This window comes from Siniperca chuatsi, linkage group LG5 (genome assembly GCF_020085105.1).
Source record: "Siniperca chuatsi isolate FFG_IHB_CAS linkage group LG5, ASM2008510v1, whole genome shotgun sequence".
Lineage (NCBI taxonomy): Eukaryota > Metazoa > Chordata > Actinopteri > Centrarchiformes > Sinipercidae > Siniperca > Siniperca chuatsi.
Window position 1 is genome coordinate 31777103 of NC_058046.1, and position 18352 is coordinate 31795454.

Consider the following 18352-nt stretch of genomic DNA (forward strand, 5'->3'; position numbering starts at 1 on the left):
CTTGGAGGATGGAGCCGCCTACCAAGTCAATGAGATCTTGGACTCCCGGTGCCGTGGTGGCATTCTGGAGTACCTGATAGACTGGGAGGGGTACGGTCCAGAGGAGAGATCATGGGTTCCCAGGCACGACATCCTCGATCCCTCACTATGAGACTCGTTCCACGCAGCACATCCAACACTGACCTGCACCCCGAGGAAGAGGACGGCCACCACGACATCGGGGTCCCCGGCCCTCAGGAGCGGGCTGTGGGGTGGTACTGTCACGGACACGCCTGGCTCCACAACACACAAAGCACCCCTTCACCAGAATACTAATCAGAAACACCTGTCGCTAATCACACACCTGAGATTCATCTGCAGTTCATCATCCCAGTATATAACCACCTCAGTCAGTGTCTGGTCTCGTTCGCAACTAGGACAGATCTCTGTATCTTGCCAACACTATGGCTCGGACTCCTACCTCGCAATTACAAGCGTCTTCCCTTCTCCTGCGCTCCAGATTCCTGTCCAGTGTGTCTCCTGTCTCCTGTGTGTGTGTCTACTACCTCGGATCTCCACCTTGGCTAGCCAAAGGATGGTATCAGTTCCATCTACTCACTGTCTGTTTACCTCGTGTGAAATAAAACTACCTGTGTCTCATCTTGGTGTCTCTGGCCTACTCTGTCCATAACACCGTCTAAGTTCTAAGTTTTAATTGCAGGCCTAGCCAGATCATAAGCTCTAACATCCATCTAAACTGGGAATTGGATCACATTAGATACCTAGGAGTCAACATCCCAAAAGATCTAACAAAATTGTATGCCTTAAATTTTAACCTGTTAAATCAGACAAAGGAAGACATGAAGCGATGGAATTTAATCCCAATGTTAAGTTTTGAGTCACAAATTGCATGAAAAAATGCATATTTTGCCCAGGGTATTATATTTGTTTCAGACTCTTCAAATTGAAATAAATGATAAACAGTTTAATGAATGGGTTAAATTAATTTTGCGGTACATTTGGCAAGGGAAAAAAACGTGAATAAGATTTCAAACCCTTCAATCGGCAAAGAAGGGAGGATTTGCACTGCCCTGGCTAAAAGACTACTGCATATTGGACCAATTGAGGATTCTTTTTTGTGGGTGCAATTCTGATTACCAAGCGAGATGGAAAACAGAACATGGCAGGTATAGTCCCAATTCAGGCACGATTGGGGGACAACAGACTAATTAAAAACTTAATGGAAATAGGTAATAAGTGGATCAACTCTCTGAAAACATGGCAGAATATTATTAAATTATAAATATCTGAAGAGATAAAAATTCTTGGAAGGTGCTGATGCGGCTTACAAGGGATGACCTAATTGGAGCCTCTCCTCATACTGTACGTTTCTTCATCTGGGGACACTGAATGATTTTCAGGCATTGAAAAAGCTATATGGGTTACATAATGACTTTTTTTTATTCCTTCAGGTATGCCATCACAAACAGTTCTATGTTAGAGATTCAAAAGGTGTTTGAAAACAACCTGTTGAAAGTTTTTATTAGTGCCTATAAGATAGATCCGGGGCTTAAAGTAATTTCAAGACTATATAGGGGATTTCCAGTACCAGTACATTAAGCAAAAATGGGAAAGGGAAACCAACAGTTATTAAGTATTGTGCTTTTCAATGGAAGATATCAAGCTCAGCCTCATGGAGAGCATTTGGCAGGAAGAGTCTTAGTAGATATTTTATCACACCTGTTCAGAAGTCCCTTCATTTGGGTTCTTCCAGCTGTTGGAAGAATTGTGGCTCCCAGAAAGCCAATCATTACCACCTCATTTTTTGGGCCTTTTTGGTGTGACATCCACACAGAATTAGTGACTATATTCGGGACAAACATTACTTTCAATTGGGAACTCCTTTTTGGGCTTCCACACTCAACATCCACAAGTATTAAAACAAAATACTTATTTGGGATATTGAGTGTTGCTGCCAGAAAAGCAGTTAGAAAGAAATGGCGTAAGCCGGATACCCCATCTATAGAGGATTGTATGATATAATCTATGGACTATTTGTAATCAGAATCAGAATTACTTTTTTGATCGCCGAGGGGAAACTCTTTTGCTACAGCAGCTCACTATCACATCAGTGCACAGAGGAATAGAAGTACTAAGCAAAAAACTATAATACACTATAATACAGGTCAGAAAATAAATTAAGTACCAAGTGGGTATAAGTATAAAATAAAATAAAATAAAATAAGTGTGAAGTACAAAGTGGGTTTACCGGTTGATGATAATAATATGGGAAGTATCACCTTCTCCATGAGTCTCCAGGAAACTAAATTTGAGGTTAGTATTATTATTTTTTATTTACTTCAAATGAACACCACATGTTCTATTTTTGTGTTTTATAATTATACTGTAAAAAGCTGAAACGATGGATGACTCTGTGAAGGTATCTAATGGAAAGACGACTGTGTAAACTACTGTCCAAATAAAGAAAAAATGTCACAAAAAAGAAAGAAATTGGCCTAAAATTATTTGGAATAGCCAGGTCAAGACCAGGCTTCTTGAGGAACTACGGCATGCTTAAAACAAGACGGGACTGTACCTATGGCTAGAGAACTGTTAAAAATCATCAGTATGCTAGGACCAACTGCTTCAAATGACACTTAGGAGCTTTGTTGAAATATATCAAGATGACAGCTAGTGGCTTCATGCCTGCAATTATGCATCCAAGCAGGTGTAAAGAGACTGGGCGGAATTTATTAAAAGCAGGAGTTTCCTCAATAGCCAGTGAGAAATCTTTGATAGGGTGTGAAATATTTGACCTAAAGTTGCCAATTTTGTTTAGAAAGAAGTCTTTCAACTGTTAACAGCTGACTGGGGAGGAATTTGTAGTGGAGCGAGCAGGGGGGTTAACTACGGAGTTTATAGTTTATAGTTTATAGTTAACAGCATCTTGGAGTTATGACTGCTCTTGTTGATGATATCTGAGAGACTATTTTGCTTTTGCATCTTTAACAGAGGATTGATACTTAATTAGAAGCTCCTTATACATTTCATAGGAGACATGCAGTCTATCTTTTATCCACTTACACTCAGCTTTCCGGCAGTCCCTTCTAATGGAGCATGTGGATTCTTTCAGCCAGGGGTCTGTGTTGGTCTTCCTAGCTCTAGTCTTAAGAGGGGCAATGGAGTCTAGGATAGACAGACAAGACTTGTGGAAGAGGATTCAATAACAGTGACTGTGGAATCGGCACTCAGGAAACTGGTCTCCTGTGCCGACTGAGTAGGAAAACTTTTGCTGCAAAGAGTGGGACCTGTTTTCTACATTTTCCTTGACCCACTATAATCTAAAAATACAATGGTAGCTGAGTAGGCTTGGTTGGTATCTGTTTTTTCATACCTTCCTGACATTTCACCAGGGTACACAGTATATGACAGTGTTTGTGTAAAAAACAAACAAAAAGGCAACGTAAAACCTGAGCTGCTGGTGATAGAAGTCATTGTAGCATGTATGTCATTGTCTAGCCTTCAATACTGTGTCTAATGTGCAATTAGTCTACTTAGTGCTGTACCGAATGTAATTTTTTTACATGTGAAGCTTTTCTTGAGATTTTCGAATGAAGCTTTGAATGTCTGTCTTTTCATTTTTATTTTATGACGTCATCACCGTACAAAAAAGAAGAAAGAAATGCCCTCGAACAAAATCTTCAATTTGAATAAAGTGATTCATCGGATTAAATTCGTTTTTTTTTTATTAAATCAACTTTCTTTAACAAATATAACTTGTCACTTACGGTGCTGTTAGATTGCTGCTAGACCACCCCGTTAATACAGGTGCAGCCTCCCTTTATGTGCAGCAAGCGGGAGAGCAAACAGTTTTTTGACTGCAGTGAAATTGTTGTTTTTGAAAGGCTGAACGCAAACAAATATGGAACAAATATCTATCTTTTCTCAATAAATTTTGACTTTTGGACTTTACAACGCTCTGGAGTTATTGGAAATGTTTGGATCACATGAGTCGGAAACAATCCTACGCAGCCACTAGGGTTGGGCGATTGAACAAATATATCGGCTAATTTAATGGTCTGCCTCTGAACAACAAGTGAGAGCCACTCCTCAGCGACAGAATCTAGTTCAGCGAGCTAACCCAGTAGCAAAAAGAGGGCAGCAAGGGCACAGAGAGGCAGCAGGGTAAAAGAGCAAACAGAGCCAGAATATTTTCATGTATAACTCTATGAATTAAGGGTTTATTTCAACCAAACCAGAGTTGGTGATTGTTTGAACAGTGGAAAGCCTAACAAAGACGGTTTTGGTGAGTTTTATTTTGTTTCTGTCGAGTTTGAATGTAGTGTGTTTTATGATGTGTTAAACTTGAATTCAGAAGGTGTACGGTTGTATTTTTCTGTTTAATAAGGGAAATAGGTGTAAGGATAATTTTTTCTTGACATTTTGTGAGTTTATTTTGTTTATTTTTTTAGACTAGTAAAGCAAAGAGAGCTTGGGGAACATAGTGAACTTGCCACTTGCTCACATCTCCCACCTTAAACTATGAGGGGGTGCTGTAGCTTAGAGAAAAATCAGAATAGTGTTCGATAAGGTAAGCCCAGGTAAAAAAAAAAAAAATCCAAATTTAAAAAGAATGTGACATCTTAGAGTTCCTAGTGTTTGGGTCAATTTTCAGAGCAATTAGCCATAACTGAAGTCTCTCTTTATCGTCCAGCGGTACTCGATGAAAATTGCAGTGTGTTTCTTGTCATTTTATTCTTGCAATTTGGAAACTTGCAGGCACAAACCATTTTATTTAATTTGCTACGACTTCTCACATGCTAAATGGACAGTGATACAAAGCCTGAGACATGTAAACAAACCCGTGTGCAAGATCCGTATGCAGTTAACCATAATGGCCATTTCAGGTGCTGTACTTTTTGTTTGCTTTCGGTCGGACAAGGAGACAAGCATCTGAAATGATTCAAATGAAAATTCTGTTTATTTGGAAAGCTTTTGGAGGCTCGCACAGCTTGCCCCGATATACCTTGTTGTGAGAGTCCTCGTTTACCCAAATCTCTAAAAAGAAGATGGCGAGTGCAAAGTTAGCATGACCCATAGTCACAATAGCCATATTTATGGGCGCACAGATGAAGGCTTAATATACAGTGGTGTGAAAAAGTGTTTGCCCCCTTCCTGATTTCTTATTTTTTTTGCATGTTTGTCACACTTAAATGTTTCAGATCATCAAACAAATTTAAATATTAGTCAAAGATAACACAAGTAAACACAAAATGCAGTTTTTAAATGAAGGTTGTTATTATTAATGGAAAACAGAATCCAATAAGGTCATGCCACAGCATCTCAATAAGATTCAGGTCAGGACTTTGACTAGGCCACTCCAAAGTCTTAATTTTGTTCTTCTTCAGCCATTCAGAGGTGGACCTTCAACCTTCATAATATTTAAATTTGTTTGATGATCTGAAACATTTAAATGTGACAAACATGCAAAAAAATAAGAAATCAGGAAGGGGGCAAACACTTTTTCACACCACTGTACATGTAGATGCTTTGGTGTTATACTGCTCGCTAGGCACGGAGAAGTTTGTGAAAGGACTGTCAGATGTAAGCAGACAATGAAGCAACCCTGACTCCTCCAAACATGACACGTTCAAAAATAAGAAAATCTGATTAAGCTTAATGCAGACTCTGTTGGGTAAAACATGTCCAGCTGCTGATTATCAAACTAACTCCAGGCGTGATCCTTCCCGCGTGATCCTTCCCACCCTGGACACAAACAGACACTCCCCTCTGGCAGGAGGCTGCGGTCCATCAGGACCAAAACCATGAAAACAGTTTCTTTCCAACCAAGTCACTGAAGAGGAAGTGAAGTCCTAACTAAGACCCGCCTTGATGAGAGGACTGACAGATTGCATTTTCATTTTCATTTTGACACCAAAAGAGTGTGGTGACATGTAAATGTAATAGACTAGGGGCGCTGTTTCGCTTATTGCATTTGAATACTGTCCACTGTACAGCAGGTTAAGTCTTTGAAAATGAAATTTCAAATGCAGTTTTCATTTTCAATTCCAAATTGTTAGAAAATTTTATTTTCATTTTCATATTGATTTAAATATTGCTTGCATAAATGAGAAATGGAAAATCAAGTTACATTGTTTATATTGCATTTTCAAATTTGAATTAACATTTGAATATTGTCCACTGTACAGCGGTGTACGACTTTGAAAATTAAATGTCAAACAGCTTTTCCATTTTAATTTTAATATGGTCATAGAACGCCCATACGAGTATGTGGAAATGAAAATGCAAATTGGATTATTGCATTGCATTCTAATTTTTACTCATTATTTAGCAGTGACTTTGAACGGTAAATGGACTTTACTTGTATAGCGCCTTTCTAGTCTTCCATCATATTCACCCCATTCATACACTGATGGCAGATGCTAACTGCTCATCAGTCCAAAGAAACTAACTAATCATTCACACACACCCATACACCAAAGGGAGCAATTTGAGGGTTCAGTGTCTTGCCCAAGGACCAACCTTCCGATTGGTGGACTTCCTGAGCCTCTACATACTGTACTTACAGTTATTGCTCTCTGCTCAAGGTCGATGCCACCAGCAATACTAAAACCAAGTCCTGAGCCTTCTTCTTTATACAGGACAACAAGGTGAGTGTTATCGTTAACCTGTAGAGAGTTCAGACACAAAGTCAATGTGACAAAAAAAAAACATGCAAAAAGTAGGACTGAAACAATATAGTCTACGGAATGCATTAGATATTAAATTACATGTGAAATGGATGTTGCAAATGTATGTATCAGCAGTATGGCGTTACCTCTGACAGGGCCATGGCCCCCTGAAGCAGGGCCGACATGTATGATTTAATTGTCAGGGAAGACAGCAGTGTTTGCAGCTTACACTGACTCACAGGAGAAGTAGCCAGCTCTTTTAAACTGTAGAAAAAAAGAGTCAAATTGAAGACATTTGAAGTCATGTCGATCTTATAGATGCCCCAAGCAAATAAACAATCAATCTTGAGTGTTATCAGACAAAATGTTCGCAGCTACAGCTATAGCTAATATTGGTTTTATATTTACCAATATTTCTAAAATAATATATTCCTTACAAATGCTGCATTATGAAATCCATCTGAGTCCTCATCATTAAGAAAAGACAACCAAACAAATAAAAAAATAAACACAATATTGCATGTATCCTGACAATATAAAAAATCAGTGGCCAAAGATTCAGGATTATCAGCTGGAAAACAAAAGCCTGCCCTTCACCCAACCAGTATTATACATCGCAGCAACTTTAGTCATGCAAAGCAGTGTTGATACTACATCATTATGTATTGTAATTTGTGTATCGGCAGCACAGCCTGAACAGCAACAAGTTCCATACATTTGTAGTGTCTACGCCAAGTAGTGCTGAATGAAATTATTGGGCCTGATTGTTCAGAGTGATAAATGGGAGAGAAAAGGCCAGTAATGGCTGGTGCCTTAACAATTAGCATGTGTGTCAGTTTTATTAAAAGGTTTGTGCATTTCTGTCAAAAACAACCGTTATTATTTACCTGTGTAATCTGGTTCACCACAATGGCTTCTAGCAGACTGCATGACATACATAGCTGGAAAAATGCTCCTTATCATGGACTCACCTTACGTCTTCCAGAATGTGATTTGGGGTTGGTTCCCAGATTGTAATGAAATGTATTCAAATACATGCACATCATTTTAATTTATCCAGCTTAGACCTACTGAGCAGCTTTAACACTGAGTAATCGTCAGATGGAATCATCTGAGCTTAAGGAGTTAAGACCCCTAAAGGCTACTCTGCATATTCACTTTGTCACTAGATTAGACTAGTCACTGTATACTCTTGTTGCATTAATTGTACCAGACTGGTTTCTAATGATCACTGAAATAAATTCCTTTATTTGATGAAATAATTAAATGTGAAACCTGGACTGAATTTCCAGTCTGAGTATCATAGCCACTTTTGGGAAATAAAACTTTTTTAAGCCCCTGAAAACCTGGTTTCGGGGACTTTTGTTGTATGGCATTAAATATTCATGGCTAAATATGCAACAACCAAAGTGACTGTGAAAAAATCACCCTTAGGTATTATCTATTAAGAGTGTAACACTCAAAACTCAGCAAATCTGCTTAATCAGGACTGAACTGAACAGGACTAAATTCAAATGCTGATAAACTCTGAAGTAGGAAGAGAGCAAATTTCTCATGTGAAATAACCAAACTCTTTTAGGTTTGGCAGAAAATTGTGTCCTCACATAGGACCCCATCATTCATAGTAAGAAGTTGATTGAGAAAATAGGTTTTCGGAGGTCTTAAGAATTAAGTTAAACTCTTTTGATAAAGAGTCATAATGTCATGAGAAAAATGTAATAATTTGGGGAAATATTAATATTTTGTGAATAACCAACTCATTGAATGAATTGAAAGTCAACAGGTGATTGAGAGGTACAGTTCTGGCATAGAATTGTGTTTGTATGACTAAAAAGTTAACTAAAGGCTTCACCAATAAGCACCTCACTATCATAAGCTCACAGACAATTAAATGATTGGGCTTCATCATTGTTAATATTTTCACCCCCACGTTGACAATTTAATATAAAGTCTATCAGATGATGTTGGCTTGCCTGATATCTGGTTGGAATTACTAGAACTACTCTGGCTTGGACTGTACCTCATTTGTAAGTCGCTTTGGACAAAAGTGTCTGACAAATTAATAAATGTAAATGATTGCACATTTATTTTAGTCACTATCAGTTCTAATAAAAGAAAACCTTTTTCTGAAAATGTTATGCATTCATTCTCATTATATTATGACTTTTTTCTCATAAAATTACAATATTCTCATTGTGACTTTCATGTAAAACCACAAGATCATTATTATTAATTCTCAGACTTTTTGGCCCCCAAAAGTTCATTTTATAATCTGTTTTTGCTTCATTGCAGTCTGCCACAATGTCTTGATATAACCACTGGGGGTGCCAATGTCAGACGCTTTCAATTCCTACACATAGTGGCTTCAATGTGCTTCAAATAAGGATTTAAAATGAGCAGGTTTTAATTGAACTCCCCACCTGATGGACCAGCCAGGTTGTTGTCCATGGGTCTCTGGGGTTCCTTGAGGAGTCTCTTCAGTGGATCTCAGGTCACCTCGGCTCACCCTGTTCACATTCACTTTTGTTAGGGCTGCAGAAGGTGGAAAGCTCTCAGTCACTGTGGCTTTCATAAGTATACTGGGATGGATGCCAGGCTCAGTTTTATCTATGGCTGTACCATGTCCTCTGGTAAAGTCCTCTGTACATAGTTTTTCCAATTCAGGCATACTGAGAGCCCTGAGCTGTCGCAACCTGCTGAGGAAAAGTTTGTCGTGTTTTCTCTGGCGCATCTGAGGGGTCTGTGGTGCAGTCCCATCTGGAGCTTTTTGAACTTCAGCCTCAGGATTGTCCTCAGTCAGGGGAGCTATGATACAACTTGAATGTGGAAGCTCAAGGTTTATCGGTGCAATGTTGGATGGAGATTTGCCAAGAAGGGGTGAGCAGGGTGTGGTAGGGATTAGATTCTCCACATAAGAACTAAAACTCTGTGCCTGGCAGTCCTTAGAATTAACCAAGCCCATATAACCAGCAATCTTTTGGTTAAGTGAGGCTCTATATACCAGACCATAGGACTGAATATCACTGCTTTTAGCCACAGGCTTGTCAAAGTTAGCCAGGTTTTCAAAGGACTTTATCTTATGTCGGACAGAGAAGGGATTGTAGTCTGCAGTCAAGGCAGTGTCCGTGGAGAAGCTTTGCCTTTCCATTGTCTTTATGTACAGTCTGGATGTATTGGACTTCAAGGTCTCACTTGTCTCCACAATAGTACTGGGTTTTGAGCTATTACTTGTGGTGGAATGAGTTTCTTTGGTAGAACACAGTGAACTAAATTCTGTGTTACTGATCATGTCATTTGTTTTTTCTATTGTAGAGTTGGCAGGAGAAAGCATAGGTGCTAATCTTGCATCTGTGCCTCTCTGAGTGGGTTTGGAGTCTTTTGAAGTAACTGTTTCACTGTGTGCCATAACTGGTGATGATAAACCAGATAAGGAAGACAGTCGAACTTCTATAAATGTTCTCTGAGTGGCAGGTGGGTGTGATTTGGCTGTTGCTTTGGAGACTAAATGGATGTCCTTCTCCATGGCCAGTTGTACAGTTTGTAATGTGCCACCTGAAGGGCTGTGCTCAGCTGCAACTTGCCTTCTGTCACTTACTTTGGGCAAAGTAAGGCAGCTGTTCATATCAGGCTGGTTATTGGTCTTCAAAAAGCTGGACATGGTTGCCATTGATGGTAATTTTGTTGACTGGTTCAAGGAAGCGTTTGCATACGTGTTTGAACGAACTGGACTTTCACTCCTGGGATGGAGAGGCTGCGCCGGTGGTTTGTTCTTACTTTTAATACTTAGGCCCTTCAGTTTGGGAGCACTAATGTTTGGTCTGATTTGAGTTTCAACCTGAAGTTTAAAGTTACTATTCCACACAGGACAGTCTGAATTAACAAGGAGCTTTAGCCCAGAGGTCTTCTTAAGCAAGGATCTAGCATCGGGGTTTAAATTAGTTCTACACTCCAGGACTTTTTCTTTGTTTATCATTGATGCTGACACTCTTGTATCCAATCTGCCAGTGCTTGAACCTGAGGTCTCTGATTTCATTGATGGTGAATGGGGTGTTTGTGTATTCAAATGCTTCAATAAATCTGAGGGCAGTGAGGCATCTGCATGTAAATTTGCAGTAGAACCCTGGGTGACACTGTGGGTATCTGGTGGGGAGGGGCTGCTGTAAATGCTTAGGCTTCCAGAACTAGATGCCACACATGCCTTAACTTTGTCACAGGGTTCAATGGCACTATTAATGTGGCACTCTATAGAAGACATAGGTATTGTACGGTTGGAAGACTGACATGATTGCTCTGTAGGGAAGACCCCTAATAACTGAGAATGCTGCGAGCATTGTGTTATTGTAACAGAGGTTTTTTTGTTTGTCAGTGAGACATCAGAGAAGACCTGCACATCAAAGGTCTGATCCAGGTTTGTATTTTGACTTCTGGCATGCTGTAGAGACGAAGATCCATTTGGTGACTGGGTTAAATGAGAGTGTCCACCAGCAGCAGGTTGTTGGGCATCGCAGGAACAAAGCTCCACTTCCTCCTCATCTGAGGAGGGCTCATGAAGACTACCACCACTGCCGGTCATCTTATTGATCATTACACTGCTGTCAGTGGTGGAGTCACTGTTTGAATTACTGTCATCTCCTACGGGGTACATATATATAGAACCAGCATCAGGGCTTTCGGGACTTGATCCATTGAAAACAGAGGAGCTGTTTTCTTTTAGTTGGTTCATATGTGTTGTCTCCACAGGGAGGATGGCATCTTTTTCATTTTCTGCATCCAAGATGGAACAGTCCAGGGAACTGGACTGTATTGGAACCTGAATGCCAGCTTTCTCAGACAAGGTTACAGTATGTTGACTTGAACAGCAGGATGCAGGCTCATTAGATAGTTTTTTGTAGGGGGATTTGGTGTGTGTATTTTTATCACTGCAAAGGCTCACTGATAAAATGTCATCTATGTTGGTGATGGGTATTTGAAAGTCATGGTCTGTTTGGGTTGTGTGGTTGGACTTCCCTGAATTTGCACTTATTACTTGTCCTTCATCAGATGTCTCCTGAACAGATCTGGCTGGGTTCAGTCTGGTGACTCCATCACTGCTCCCTGATGACATCAAACTGGACAGTTGATCTACAGCTGGGACCAGAAATGAAAAGTAACCAGTTCAGTCAGGACTGAATGAGAGAGACAAGCGTTGAGTTAATCATTTGACATGACATATGACGGGACAATACACGAAACAATAATACTTGAAATATTCTACACCCAGAGCATTTAGAATCACCAAATCTGGTAGTTATATCGTATACTATAGTTATTTAGTTGTGGCTCACCTTAAGATTAGTCACAAAATTAAATTAATTTTAATTCAAATTTCAATTGATTCTTTGATACAAGTTTTATCTGTTTACTAAAGTCCATGAAACGGTTATAAAGTCTATGAGATATCTTGATAAACAAACAAACACAGGCAAACTCAAAACAGCCTTAATGGAAGCAACAGGAAGATCAGAGAGAGGGCTGATTGCAATTGAATTTTCAATTCTAAACAAATTAATATTCCAAGACCAGAGCAGTAACAAACTGCACAATTCAAATCACAGGTAGAAATACTGTACATCAAGTTAAATGAAAGCTTTGGCATAACATATATTCTTTCCCTAGCAATCTAACTATACTATAGTTAACTAAAGCTAAGACTAAATATAACAAAGAAAAGTTATAAAAAATTATTACATTATTAAAATTGAAGTATCGGATTATAAAATGTATTGGCATGTAATGGATTTAGAACATCCTACAATTCTTCTCTATATTTGCACTGATGATTCATAAAATAAGGAGTGGCCATGTAGGCATATTAGAACATAGTAGAACACGGTAACTACATACTATACGTTGCATCATAGGTGTTAGATTATGGCAGCAAAGACTAAAAGTTGGTGTATACGTCTGGTTGGGTAGATGGAAATTAATGAATTGATTAGTTCAGAAAATGTAGGTACACATTTTCATTTGTATTCAGCTGCTAAATTACAAGGCTTAATTAGAGATATTGCTGTAGTTGCTCCAGGAGGTCACCTGAGTAGTTCTTCTATTGCTGCCTATTATATTACAGATTAAGCTGGGGAAGACATAAAGAAGAAGACAAAATGACTCATCTGTTTATCAACTACAGAATTATGAATTGACGGAAAATTAGTCTTCATTGTGGAAAAGTTACTCAGATGAGTGATATATTGCTATTATATTATTTGTTTTCGTTTACCATATCAAACTGTAATAGATCCCTATTCAGTTAAATGCAATCCTTCACCAGCAATCCCAAATTTTATAACTGATGTGTAGATGTTGAAAATGTTTACAAAAAGACTTGGGAATAAAACTTAACTTAATAAAAATCTTTTGGTACCCAAGAAACAGCGACATATGCTACGCTAAATTAAGATGTACACTACTCTACTATAAAATTAGCAATTTCTAAAATGAAACATACAAAGCATACAGGGAGTTAAGCTACAGGGTAAATCTACTATGTGTAACTAAAGGTAAAATATACTGCATAAGATAGTCACCATGGATAGAAAGCCAGATGCTTGCAGGTTGGTTTGGGGAAGTAAGTGAGGAAGGGTTGATCCTACATGTTAGGTCAGCAAAAAAGGAAAAGACATGGTGCTCTATTTAAAGGCATACTGAGTAGCATTCTGCTGCTAATGGCTTGTAAAGTTAAAAGAAGGGTAATTATATACCACCACATCACATGTAGGTGCAACTGGCAAGGCTTTGGAAAACAGCATCGATGAAACGAATAACATCTGCACACTTCATGAAACCACAAATTCAAATCCAACTGAAATTATATTTAGTCATCCATTTTGCAGTCAAAAATAATGTCTACATGTTTTTTAAATGTAACGTTAATAGTTTTTCATCATTAAAAGGAAGAAAAAAAGGACTTTGGGGAAATATCAGAAATGTTCCTTTTCCTCTCAGCAGCTGTAGGGGCGGGTCAGTGTCTGTTGACAGCAGCTGGCAGGCTGAGCCCCAGCAGGGGAACAAGAGACAAAGTAAACAAGCTTGTGCTGTAGCTTAAAAGTCATGGACGGACAGTGTGTTGTTAGCAGTGGCGTTGAAGAGTAAGGAGCAGACCATCATTTGAATGGACAGAAGTGATATTTGTAGGTACATTTACATGCTGCAGCTAAGCAGCTAATTGGATATGTAGCCTGCAAACTGATGTTAGCAGTGCACTTTGCACCGGTGAGTGTTTATTGGGTGGCTCATTCAACAAGCTAAGGTGCAGGACAAGACATGTGTTCATGTTTGTAAGTTAGATAAGAAGGAGACTTAAGCAGGAAAGCTAATGTGGGTTGTTGTTTCTGAGGTCTGAGGTTCTTGTGTTGTGTAGCAGGCTGCTGTCTGGCTGTTAGTCAGTGTGTCTGTCTGCTCAGTTTACGATAGAACAATGACATTAATGCTTTATGCAAATATGGTTTAAAGACATTTTGTTGGCTGTATAGAAACAAGTTCTCCATCTATATAGATGGAGAACTAAAGGTATTCTGGCAAATTAATGCAAAGACAAGGTCTTTCAGGCATCATGATAAAAATAATAAATAAAATATAAATTTCTGCCTTTTGGTTTCTGATTTTTTTTTCAAAGGCGAACACAGGACAAGTGAAGATATGTATGCTGTAGCATATTAAAAAACATGCAATTTAATTTCATCCATCCATTAGTTATACCCACTTATCCTTGAGGATCGCAGGGGGGCTGGAGCCAATCCCAGTTGACACTGGGCGAGAGGCGGAGTGAACCCTGGACAGCTCACCCATCAATCACAGTGCTGACACATAGAGACAACCATTCTCACATACACGCCTTACAGGCAATACAGAGTTGCCAATTAACCTAACCCACATGTCTTTGGACAAAAACAAAGACAATTTCATTTCATTTCAGTTTTTTCCTCAGTCACAAAGATTGCAAAGTAAACTGTAGAATTATACTAGAATAAGGCCAATGTTGATTGGCTAAGTGCATTGCCAGATGACATTATATTGCATTGTGGCAAAACCTAAGCCAGAATAAAATTCTATACCAGCACAGTGGTCTCATTAAAATGAAAGTGCTAGGAGGCTGTGTTTTTTGGACATAGTGCTATTGTCAGTCATGGCAACACGGACCAAAGCGAAACCTGGACCTTTAGGCTACACCAGTTGGGAAGTACTGCTCTAAACATTAGGGTTGCAAAACTAATCACACAAAGGACCCCATCTCAGTTCTAAGAAAAGATTAAATGTTGAGTAAGGTAAATGCACAACAGCAGCATCCACAATGATGCTGGATGACCTATAACTCCAGAATAAAGTGATTCTAAATCAGGGTCTTACCTGAAACTGGTCTCTTAACTTCCAAGGACAGTGTCCTAGGAAGGTTGTGCATGAGCTCACAGATTTCCTGGTAGCTAGAGGAGCACACCAGTTTTTCTCTAATTTTTACAATTTCATCTCCAGGACACAGCTTGCCTCTAGATTCCTGAAAGTACGGTTAAACAAAAGAGATAAAATTTAGCTTTTCAATGAGCAACAGAATCACCAGTACTCATACCACAAATACCAATAAATGTCAAAGAATGTTTTATTCTTGAAATAATTCAAACTGAAAGGTTTGGCATAAGGTCTGAAGTATCCATTCACTCATATTGGACTGGTATAAAGATGAAACCAATGCGACATACCCTTTCTGCTGCACCTCCAGGCTGTAACCCAGCGATGACAACTTTCAGAGGGAAAGACATAATCTCCAGGTCAAGCCCAAATGACTCATCCTCACTTCTCCAAAGGGTCACAGTGTCAAAGGTATAAACACCCACAAGCTCACTGGCATCTTCCTTCTTACAGTGCTGAAGGGGTATCAACCCACCAGCAGTCCTGGGGTTTCTTCCACACTGTGTGGCATGGATTGGGGGCTGGAATGGGGGCTGGGATGGGGCCAAGCCTAGAGAGGGCTCATCAACTTTGGACTTTTGCTGCTGGGACAGGTTTGGTGCTTCAGTGCTCATCATACTTTTGACCCGCGTCACTGCTTTATGCTCAAGCTTGGGGGAGCGCTTTGACTCCAACTGTCCATCATCTTGACTTGTATAGTTCACACTATTGATGGTCAAATTACTGTACCCAGAGCTCATACTGCTTGCCACCCATGCTTTGTCGTCAAATGGGCAGCGGATAGGCATCAAAGGTGACTCAGACTTATTGGTAATACCTTCCTCACACTGTGAGAAACTACCATAGAGTGGCGTTGTCACATCATTGCTTCCACACCTCTGCAAATCCCTACCATCTTCACAGTCTCCATCTCCATCTAACAATGATGTAGCTATGACAACTGCAGAATCAGTTTTGGAATTTTGGGATGCTTGGGCATCACTGAAGTTAACTGGGTCAGATTTTGTTGCCACGTTGTCGGAGTCCTCATCATCACTGAGCTCATCCTCAAAGCACATCACCCGTCGCTGACGGAGAAGTGGGCTCCGCAGTGAGGTGGGGCTAGAGACAGCAATGGGCTGGCAAACTGCCTCTACATGGTGATTAAGAGGGGCAGGGGTTTTGTCTTGTGATGCGTTGTATACAGGGCAACTTTCCACTTCTGTTAGAGAGGGGGGGAATGCTGAGAATAAGATAATGTGGTTTATCGAAAAAAGAAATATGGTAACAACGATTACAAATTAAGTTAACAAATTAACAGTCATTTCTATTTGAAACAAACACTGAATACTAAAGAATACTAAGACTAAAGACAGTTCACATCTGCTATTGAATTAATAATTCTTCTGGTATACCTAATGGTAGATGAAGGTACCAGATGATCATCATTTTATGATGGACTACCCTCATTTTAAAAAATCCCAATTCATTTTACAATATCATTGAGTAAAGTTTTTCTCATGCTGTCAGTTTTTAGAGGCAGACTGTGCGATATAAAACTATTGTCATCTGGACATACTCAGGTCAAGAAATGTGTTGCAGAAACTGCTATTGCATGAGTTGCCCTTGTCAGTACGCACTTGTGAGGCTGGTGCTGTTGTTCTTCATGGAAATAATCCATGTGTACAAAGGTTAAACCTGTGTCCTTTAGGTTAAGGTTTAATTTAAGCCCATCCTTAGTCCTGGAGTAACTGAAATCTTCCTTCAGGGTCTCTGTTGAGTTAATTCTAGACTGGCTAAATCCATATCTAAGAATGCCATTTTCAGTTAATCTGGTTTCAAAGTCACTTTACTCTAGAGCTAGGTTTAATCTCTGCCCAGGGAACCAGCCTTAAACTTCCATGGCATATAAATGGGTGAAATTTTACCATTTGGCTGTGATGAGTTGTCATCCATGGAGGTACTGCAGCTCTGCTGGTGGAGTGCCTCATCACTTTTCGAGCCCATCGGCATGGATTCAGACAGGAATGAGTGGTTGGAAACGTCCTGGGAGAAGTATTGAGATAACTCTGTCTCTGAGCTCAGGGACCCCTGCTAGAGAATTGTGAAAATGGAAGAAGACCAAAACAAGTGAAAGGAAGATGAAAACCAGAACCACACCTTGAAGTAGTTCTCCACATAAGCTATGCAAAAGTAAACAAACAAATTAATTGCTGAACTTAAAATATGCAACTAAGCAGAAAAAATGGTCACAACTCATGTCTGTCAAATGAAAGGGTATATGATGTCCCTTGGTTTTACTCTATTTCACTGATCAACAATTGAAACACTTAATTTAAACATAACTTTATTAACAGTAATGCTTCACATTAAATTTCTAATTCTTTCTCCTTTTTTTCAGAAATTTTATGCTGTTATTATTTTGGCCATAAACGTCTATATTTGGGATTACATAGAACAAGCAAACAACATCTCAATTTAAACTTGTCTGGTAAATAAACTTTTTTATGACTTTTTAATACTTTAAACAATACGGAACAGGTACAATACAAATGCAGTTACTTAACGTAAATTACATCAACATCATTCAGAATGGAATATGTTGTATGCCATACATCATCCTAAAGTCACAGGTAGCTTTGTTGGAATTATGACAAGTTAAGTGCCTGTGTGAGTGATTTATACTAATGTACCAGTTAAGATTCTGTTACAGAACCTAGCGATGTGTCTGTAAGAAATAAGCAACAATACATGAATATTGAATGAATTCTTACTCTACTGGCAGGCTCGAGGAATCTCTTCATGGTCCAGCTGAGAGAAGGGGAGCCCTCTCCCTGCCTGTCCCTCATTGTTGGGTACGGGCTCTTGGAGGACAGACCTACAGATTACAACCATGGCAGTTAAACCCAGGTGAGATCAGATACCCGGAGCATAAAAGACATTTTACTTGGGCATCTGAGCCATGCTGCTGAACTTCCTTTTACACATTGAAATATTGTGCTCGTACTGTAACATGGATCTGTAAAATGTCGAAGTTAACCTTTTAAAATGATTGCAGTAGTGGAATAAATAAAAGAAGAGCAAATTCAAATGTAAATGTAGGTCAAGATATCAGACCTTGGGAGTGAGATGAGTGTCTGTTTTTGCTCATTTTGTCCCTGTGTGTGGATCGAGCTATAATGTGATCCATCTCCTGTTCTGATACCTGAGAAAAGACAATGAGATGCAGGAGCATTATCACAACTGAAACAACTTGGAAC

At 39.3% G+C, this 18352-nt stretch overlaps 1 protein-coding gene across 10 annotated transcripts in view; it reads right to left on the reverse strand.

The window, feature by feature from the left end:
- Positions 1-18352, reverse strand: part of pdzd2 (PDZ domain containing 2) — a 98211-nt gene that overhangs the window by 14415 nt on the left and 65444 nt on the right. For 7 of the 10 annotated variants that reach the window (XR_006378023.1, XM_044196121.1, XM_044196123.1 and 4 more), the window contains 8 exons: positions 18210-18297; positions 17867-17970; positions 17021-17186; positions 15404-16335; positions 15057-15201; positions 9092-11798; positions 6818-6935; positions 6567-6668 (listed from right to left, as the gene is read on the reverse strand). Coding sequence is in view for 9 of the 10 variants with exons in the window: in XM_044196121.1 (XP_044052056.1) it covers positions 6567-6668; positions 6818-6935; positions 9092-11798; positions 15057-15201; positions 15404-16335; positions 17021-17186; positions 17867-17970; positions 18210-18297 (4362 nt within the window). In the remaining variant the exon portion in view is untranslated. The remainder of the gene's footprint in view (positions 1-6566; positions 6669-6817; positions 6936-9091; positions 11799-15056; positions 15202-15403; positions 16336-17020; positions 17187-17866; positions 17971-18209; positions 18298-18352) is intronic. The other 3 variants (XM_044196125.1, XM_044196122.1, XM_044196124.1) reach the window with 2 other exon arrangements.